Genomic DNA, 8913 nt, shown 5'->3' with positions numbered 1-8913 from the left:
CCACCGGAAAGGAAGCCGGACGGGTCACGACGCGGAGCGAGCACAGCTCTCAACAGCCACCACCACTGGGGTGGGGGGGATTTTCAAACACTTACGTAGTGAGTCTTTGGCAAAAGCGAATTGTCACCTGGGGACTTTGTGGTACACAGATCTGTCTCTGCCACAATGGTATGCTAGTTCTCAAAATGGCCATCATCTATTTATGTTGTTATGAGTTAGGTCAATAAGCAAGACTATCAAGCATGATGGTTCTGCTTGTATAGCCAACAGGAACTTTTGGTGGTTCTTAATGGTCTGGAATCTACGGGCCTGAGAATGTCACGCTGTGGGGCAGGGGGAGAAGAAAGGACAGAGAGAGAATTTCAATTTGGAATAGATAATTTAAACTGTGTTGGGGTGCAGGTATTCATTAGGAATGTGAGACAGGATTAGCAGTTGTGCTGTCTGTTGTACAAGTCTGTTTTCTTCTTCTAAGTACTGTATGTATTTTTGTAAATAAACAGTACAATAATGCTGGGAGTGTTCTCTCTCATCACAAGGAATCAGCTTCTAAAAAAAAGGACCGGAAATTCCAACTTCTTGGAAAAATGGGTAAGCTAATGCCCCCTTTGGTATTAAATTTTGCTCCTAAAATTTTTCTCTTCAGTTAATAGTTTTGTTCTCAGAATGGACAAAGGCTCAAAGGCTTTCCAAATTATTTTCAGACATGTGTTGAAAGTTTTTCCTCTTGAATCCTGCAAACATTTTCCATTTTTGCATAGGGTTGCCATATTTCAAAAAGTGAAAATCCAGAAAAGTTGTTTTGCTTTTTTTTTTAGCAAAGTTGTTGAGCAGTAGTACGGCAACCCTATTTTTGCAGCTAATTAAAAACAGCCTCATAGTCTTTATAGAAATGTTGTATCCACTATATTTTCATAGTAATTTTAACAGTGGAAGTTAAGTTACTCAGATGCCCAAATACAGTGTTTGCATTTTTAAAAAAGCAGTAAAGGTCTTTTCCTTCCAATTTGTGATGCATATTTAGAATTGCATACAATCTAAAAAACAACCATGCCATTTCTATTCCATTTTGAAATAATCCTCTCTGAAACAGATTTTACAATGAATTTTATATTAATTGCTGTTTCTGCTGAGAGGTCAAATCATTATCTTCTCTGTCGTGATAACACCAACAGACCACACCCACCTTAAAATCACCATGGCCAAAGCTTTGTTGGCTGAATATTCTGGTAATATGCAAGTATTCTGGTAATATGTTTTCTGAAGCACATACCATACCAGCCAAAAATCCACTGCTTGGAGCAGTAGAAACCCAGGAGCACCAAGATAACTGGAAACACACAATTCCCCCCTGACCACCTTTGGAACAATATACAGTACCTGTATCTGGTGTGCTTTGTCACACTGTATGTACATTTCCCCTCCATTGTTGTCTGTTTAAAACCTGGCTTCATTCAAGAAAATTGAGACTTTTGCTCCATTCACTTCTATGTAGCAAAAAAAACCTCACCTTGTAATATCAGAGCCTGGGACTTGTGAAACATGTCACATACACATAGAATCATAGAGTTGGAAGAGACCACAAGGGCCATCCAGCCCAACCTCCTGCCAAGCAGGAAACACCATCAAAGTATTCCTGACATATGGCCATCAAGCCTCCGCTTAAAGACCTCCAAAGAAGGAGACTCCACCACACTCCTTGGCAGCAAATTCCACTGCCGAACAGCTCTTACTGTCAGGAAGTTCTTCCTAATGTTTAGGTGGTATCTTCTTTCTTGTAGCTTGAATCCATTGCTCCGTGTCCGCTTCTCTGGAGCAGCATAAAACAACCTTTCACCCTCTTCTATATGACATCCTTTTATATATTTGAACATGGCTATCATATCACCCCTTAACCATCAATGAAAATGCTTTTTCTTGATTCCATTCACTTCTTTGCAGCAGAAAAAGGGGGTGATGGGAAAACTCTCGGACAAATCGCAGTTGCCCTCCCCACATGTTATACGATGTGATTAGAATCTGTGTGCCAAGCCTGTACATTATTTTTGTATAGGACAGCAAATCAGCTTGAGCCAGCCTGCAGAGAAACAACCACCGTCAGCGAGAGAGTGCTCAAATCTGCGTCTGAATCTTCAGAAGAAGCTTCTGTCACAAACCACAGGATGGGAGCACGCTAGGATGTGCTCACAGTAAGCCCGCAACTTACATTCCAGTGATTGTGCCGAAAGCCAAAATTGCATATTGTCAACGGCAGGTGGGATTGCTCAAGTCATTTTTCCTGGAACCCCGCCCCCTTTTATTATAATTTTTAATTGCCACACGTGTCCCACCTCCTGGACTGGCCAGAAGGAAGGAAGACAGGCAGTTGGTAGTACACTGAGGGCCAACTAGGGTTGGTGGGGCAGTACCCCATTCACTCTAAAGTAGAGGCCTCCACTGCAAATGCTTCCCCACTTCAAACATTATGTGGAAAGCTACGTAGTCAAGGGAGAAAGATCTCAGCACAGCCCTTCTCCCACCATGTTAACTTTGCGCATAAGGATTTTTAGGCTGGGAACATTCAGAAAACGTCACACCCACATTCTGAGGTGGTATGTGCTTTTTCCTCTATCTTTTAAATTACCTTTAAGTGAGTCCAGGTATAAATTACCCATTGCACAGCATTGTACCCGAGGCAAACGTCCTCCTCAGGTTGGCTGTAGGGTTTTGGAGTTCTATGGGCAAGGTCCACGTGAGAGAATGGGAAGGGGTGTTCTTGCTTTGTGTTGGCCTCCTGGGAAATTTTGACCCAGTGTAGGAAAGACTCAAGCTTCCCAGGAGTTTAATGGAATGTGGGAATGGTCTCCTTCTTGACTTGGTGGACCCTCCAGGGGCATTTTGGTCTAAGCATTTGCACGAACCAACTTGTGGCTCTCTCTGCACTTCCTCCGCACTCACGCACCCCTTCCCACAGTGGTGTTACCCTTCTTTCACATAGTGCAGATAAACAGATAATGCAAGTCTTAAGCTTGGGGCCAGCCAAGTTGGTGGGCCCAGCAGTTAGGTATTCAGTACATGATGTCTTCGGCTGCAACATTTGCTTCTTCTGTCTTTGTCTTCCGCTTAGGGAAATGAATTGTGCTGATGGCAACTAGTAGCAAGTTCACACCATGAATGGTTGCGCTTGCCACGCAAAGCCAAAAAGAGTGTTCATACTGTTCTTCCAGGATTACAAACTGGAAGACGTTTTCCTGGAAATTGGCAATCCTTTCTGTCAGATTGTGCAGTTTGACGGCAGCCATGAAGCTCGTCATGCCCAGCACTGCAAAGCCACCTGCAAGAGAATTCAAAACACACAGGCATTAATACAATGAAATGCAAAATAGTTTAGAAACATAATTGTAGAGCCACTTTACTCCATGTTTAAAATCCTCCAAGGAAGGAGAGTCTAGATGCACCTTCCAAGGGAATCTGTTCCACTGTCAAGCAGGTCTTGCAGGCATAAAGTTATTCCTGATGTTTAGTCTGAATCATATTTTTTGTAACTTGAAGCCACCCTCTGGAGTGGGAGAAAACAAGCTCTCTCTATCTTCCACATAATAGCCCTTTAGATCAGGCATAGGCAAACTCAGCCCTCCAGATGTTTTGGGACTACAACTCCCATCATCCCTAGCTAACAGGACCAGTGGTCAGGGATGATGGGAGTTGTAGTCCCAAAACATCTGGAGGGCCGAGTTTCCCTATGCCTGCTTTAGATGTTTGGAGATGGCTATCCTATCTCCACATACCCAATGACACCAATGGAGATTTCCCTAAGAGCATTTAGTGACATGCACAGATAATGGAAAGCAAACTCTCAATCTAGCAAAAGGTGGGTGTCATCAGAAATTTTACCTGCAATGACGTTCCACAAGGCGATTCCAGCTGGACCTTTAATAGCCCGATAGGGAACTTTAATTATGTTGAATATGCAGAATCCCAAACTGACCAGAGCAAAAGAAAACGCCACGCAGAGGAAAAGGATAATTGCCACATGGAGAGCTGTGTTCAGCTTCTTCACCAGGTGCGGAAATACTGACAGGGAAAACAAAACAACATTGAGTTTTTGGTTGTGTAAATGTGCCAAAGGCTATGAAGATTTTCCATTCAAGATTAATGGGAAATTACTTCCTTGGAAGACGTTCCACCTGTTTAGGTGATATAAAAGCGTTAGATTTTGAAGAGTGTACAGTACTTGCTATTCACTATGGGAATGATGATGCTATTGCGCTCCGACTGCATGTTTAATGTTAAACAGTTAAGCTCTGTTTATGACAGGTCAAGGTAATTTAACCAAGCTCCAGTGATGTGGAGTAATGGATCAATTGCTTCTGCTATGACAATGGGACCCATCTTCAGTGACCTGAAAAGCAGCAACTAAAGTCAGATGAACTTCTTAGGTTCTAGTTTCAGGGACTAATTAAAATGATAATGGGCCATGTTTAGCGTTTTATTAATCCACTAACAGTGCAATCCTAACCACGTCTACTCAAAATTCAGTCCTATTGAATTCAGTCCTCGGTGGGGTTAGGATTGCAGCTAAGTGTGCATAGGATTGCAGCAATAAGTATTGGAAAATATTAGAATTCATATTCATCGCAATCAAATGTTTCAGGAGCCAGGATCAAATCTGAGTGTGTCACCCCCTGTGGAGGTATTGGGGGGGGGGAATACAAAAATTTGTACCCTAGCACTGACAGCTCCATGCCCCCCCCCAATTTTTGGGTGTGGTTTCCACAGTTCGTTAGATGCCTTGACCATCTTAGCTTTCTAAAGATGCCTAAACTTTCTTTCCTTTTCTTTCTCATGCTCCTCTTCCGTCAAATTGTTCCCAGGGTGGTGTACAAAAAAGATAAAAGCAATATAAAAGTCATAAGATCAGTGATTAAAGTGATTAAACCATTAATCATATTGGTTGTCCTATCACCTCCAATTTACTTCTTAGAAATTATTCATTCTGTAGGTGGTTTTGCAACTGGCTGGTCGCCCTCCTCTCCTCCTTCCCGATGTAGACCTTTATTCCCTTCTTGTCCCCAGTGTAGATTCTCACTCATCCCTTCTTCCCTGGCAGGGCCGGGACCATCTTGCAGTTCACCTCAGGTGCCAAAATGTCTTGGGCCGGCCCTGAACGGCACCACTCTCAGTTCCATGTATGGAAACTGATTGGGTTGGCAGTTGAATCTTACTTCAATACCCAAGGGAAACAGGCTCAAAATGCAAATGTAAGGAAGTCCTCAGGACCAACGAAAGGGTACCAGCCAGGGGACTAAGCTGGGAGGGCTGTCTCCAATGTTTCCCAGCATTTATGGACTGAGGTGGTTGTCCCACTCTGCCTAAGGATAGGGCTGGGCTTGTCTATTACCACAATATATGGACACATTTGCATAAAAACATATATTATTTGAGGTACCTAGGCCCAAAACTATGCAGGGCATTAAAGGCAAGCACAATACTTTGAATTAGGCACAACAGTGGACCACCAATCTGTACACCTATTCATATATTATATATTTCTGTTTTACAGTTTAAAATACTCATTTTACATCCTTGAGATATTAATGACTTCCCTTCTTCTCTTTCCATGGTTCATTTTACATATCATAAATTCCTGCATCTTTTACTAAAACCATACCATTCAGTATTCCATTATTGCTTCCGTCAAAACTTACTGTTGCATTTATCTTAATGCTGCCAACGTTTTCAGCCGTACACAATTATTTCCCATATATTCAATAAACATTTTCCAATCTTCTTGAAATGCACGCTCTTCTTGTTCTCTTATTCTATATGTTAAGCCTGCAAATTGTGTATATTCAGTCAACTTAAGTTGCCAATCTTTGGTTGGGACCTTGCTCGTTTTCTATTTTTGGGCTAACGGAACATGGGCCGCAGTATTAGCATGCATAAATAACCCTATTCCCAGAGTAAGCCAGCAGATGTATTTTGACTTGGGTATACAAGGTGTCTTCAAAGGTATTGCCATAATGAATCCTGGATGGTACCAGTGCACAGATAACCGTGCCCGTACTTCCTGTGGGGCCACAGCAGCTGCACCAGCCTTAGCCCTCCAAGCTCCATAGGCTATTTTAGCCTCCAGAGACCAAGCTGGATCTAGGAGAACCTGCAGACTGTGAACTTAATTGTCAGGGAGATCCCACGTAGAACCACTGAATAACAGAATCATCAAATTATAGAGCCGGAATGGACCCTGCTAGACCCCCTGCAATTCAAGAATCTCAACACATGGTCTGCCCATCCAATTTGAAACCATGTCGGACCCTGCTTAGCTTTGCAAAGGCGGTAGCAGTTTTATTGCTGCACCACATCTCTCCTGGTTTCCCCCAAAAGGGCTGATGCCCCTGAATTGGGATTACTCACGCAGCTTCTCTTATATGGACATGTAAAACAGCAGAGCCCATGTGCGACACAGTTTAATTCTCAAGCTACCATGAAGCAACTCTTGCCCCCTGTTCCCAGATTCTGCTTCTTTCTTAACTCTTTTTACATCATTGCCTTTTCAGCTCGGTTTGCACATTCCACTGATGTGCATCTTTACAGCTGCGGCTGCTAATTCATTTATTAAAAAGAGGAAAAAGTGAAAGGCTTTCTTCCCCTACAGAAGATTTAAAGGGAACACCTAGGCATAGCCCTAATTTAGCAAAGAGCTGTTTGTTTGTTTTTTGTCTTTTGTTAGTACAGTGTGTTAGGAAAGCAGTGGGAGAAGAAGGATTCTCTTTGGCCTAAGCCGGACATTTATCTCACCAGAATTCCAAATTGCACAGCTTCAATTGGCCAGTATATGATTCCCAAAATAGGGGCGGCCTGGAAGCACCCTTTCTCCTCCACTGACCACATCTGTTTCCTGGCTCCCTTGCCCTCACTTCCCGTCCTGATTTTACTTATAAGCAGACCTTTGTCCCACTCAAAGGAATCGTTTTAGGCCACTCATTCTCCCCTTGCCTTGCCAAAGCGGGCAACCAGTCCTGCCCTCAGAGCCAGAGTTGCTTCTTCCCCATGGCCCCTGTCTCAACATGGTCCCCCCTTATTCCTCTCCCCATCAGGATACTACTTCAGCATCTAAGGGCCATGGGTAAGGTGGGGGGTCCTCTTCAAGTCCCCACATTTTAGTCAAAGAGAGCAGTTTTTAAAATATACCCATATTTTTTATTCCAATTTGAGAAGAAAAAAACTCTCTTGTAAAACAAGCCACAGAGGTAAAATTCCAACGTTTAACATAAAGAAAACATGCCCATCATGAATGCATCTAAATGTATGGTCAATATGCGCATGTGCGAGTAATGAACCAAAAGTGTTACTTACTTGTGAATTTGGATCGCCGCCCACCTAACCCACATTGCCGTATTTTGCCACCTCCAAAGAGTCCGTAGTAAATTTCCCCCATGAATTTGACTAGCTCTGGGTCTGTGGCATTCACCAGCTCAGCTCCTGTTTTGCAAAGGATTTTTCCAGTCATCCATTTCTGGGTGCTCATTGCAACAAGGATCAAGATAAAAGACACAAAGCTCAACACAGCAATGGAAGCAAAGACAGCCCATTTGAAGTAGCTGGGCATTCTAATGTCTCAAATAAATCATCTTTCAGGATCTCCCGGCAGTAATTATAGATCTTGGCTCTTTTTCAGGCAATGCTTGTTGTTGTTTCAAAAACATCCTTTTTCCACAGCATCTTCTCTAATTCACAAACTGAGATGTGCAGATCAAAAACCAGCTCCAAAAGATCAATTTTGTTCAATAATCCACAAGGATGACAAAGAAGAGCGTCATCTCTCTGCACGGCAACGGTGCTTGTTGTTGAGAGAGTAACACCATATCTGTTACATGACTAGTGTTTCATTCAAAGGCTCGAATTCTTTACCTGTTTTAAATATTCAAATGACTTCCATTTCTGACCTGGAAGATGTTTGGCTGCTTGTTCAATTGCACATGCTTGTTCAATTCGTTGCCAGGTATCTAATTATTGCTGGGAAGCAAACTAGGATGGATATGTTATAATTTGACATCAGAATTCCACTGGCTATATAGCACCAAGTCGCCATCTCCTTGAATTTGTAAATGTCATTACTGTCATCTCTCCCAAATTAATGATACTCTGCTTTCCAATACTATTAAATGAAATAGATACACAATATTTCTGGATGCCTGGGCTTGCAATTAGAACAATCTTCTGGGCGTAAAGGGGAACACAAATTGGTTGCAGCTTGGAGAAGCACGTGCTTTTCCCGCATTGCACAGTTTCAAGCTCAAGCATCTCTCTGGGAAATGCAAAATAACCTCATAAAACTGTAGAAGCTTGCTTAATGAGCATCAATGTCTCTTTTATGGCTGCTGGTTAGCTTTTGAAGACGCCTGGCCTGTTTGGAATGGGAATGAAGACAACAGTTTGGCCATTGTTAGGTGTAGCACAGGGGTAGACAACCTAAGGCCCATGGGCCACAAGCGCCCCACAGGGGTCATTTAACTGGCCACGAGCCACCCCCGAACTTAGCCGCCCACTCGGTGAGTCCCCATGTGCTGTGCTCAACTGGCTCAGCATGGCGTGGGGGCTCGCTTCCGCGGCGCCGGAAATCGCGTCTGTGCAGATGCAGACACCGGAAATCACAGGTGCGCAGGTGCGATCCGGCCCATGGAGGGATCTCCGCTCGAGTGAACTGGCCCAGGTGAGGTAAACCTTGCTGACCCCTGGTGCAGTCTGCCTGAGTTGTATGCTAACAAACGCAAGTCAAAAGGGGCTGCGTAGCATGAATGTGTGTGTGAGAGAGATGCCATTGATATATTTTGCCTGTGTTTGCAGAGGTGACTGGTGAGAAAGAACTGTTTTGGGGACTGCAAGGGTGTAGTGTTGCTGTTGCATTAGCCTGAGCGATCGTCTGCTCCA

General features: G+C 43.4%; 1 protein-coding gene and 1 long non-coding RNA gene across 2 annotated transcripts in view; both read right to left on the bottom strand.

Moving 5' to 3' along the window:
- Window positions 1-8913, bottom strand: part of LOC148687275 (uncharacterized) — a 337005-nt gene that overhangs the window by 147748 nt on the left and 180344 nt on the right. The window lies entirely within an intron of this gene.
- On the bottom strand, window positions 2966-7591 carry CLRN2 (clarin 2). Its single transcript, XM_035111631.3, has 3 exons — window positions 7339-7591; window positions 3874-4053; window positions 2966-3313 (listed from the first exon to the last, which is right to left on the bottom strand). Exons 1-3 carry the CDS (start codon window positions 7589-7591, stop codon window positions 3048-3050), a joined length of 699 nt encoding a protein of 232 aa, XP_034967522.1. The 3' UTR covers window positions 2966-3047.

Source organism: Zootoca vivipara, chromosome Z1 (assembly GCF_965207765.1).
Source record: "Zootoca vivipara chromosome Z1, rZooViv2.hap1.1, whole genome shotgun sequence".
Lineage (NCBI taxonomy): Eukaryota > Metazoa > Chordata > Lepidosauria > Squamata > Lacertidae > Zootoca > Zootoca vivipara.
The sequence above is the reverse complement of the archived record's forward strand: the minus strand, read 5'-3'. Positions and strand labels throughout refer to the sequence as shown.

Coding starts and splice junctions, on each gene's coding strand:
- CLRN2 (XM_035111631.3), bottom strand. CDS start 7,591: ATGCCCAGCTACTTCAAATGGGCTGTCTTTGCTTCCATTGCTGTGTTG. Junction 4,054..7,338: donor GCGGCGATCCAAATTCACAA/GTAAGTAACACT, acceptor TTTCCCTGTCAG/TATTTCCGCACCTGGTGAAG. Junction 3,314..3,873: donor CTTGTGGAACGTCATTGCAG/GTAAAATTTCTG, acceptor ATTCTCTTGCAG/GTGGCTTTGCAGTGCTGGGC.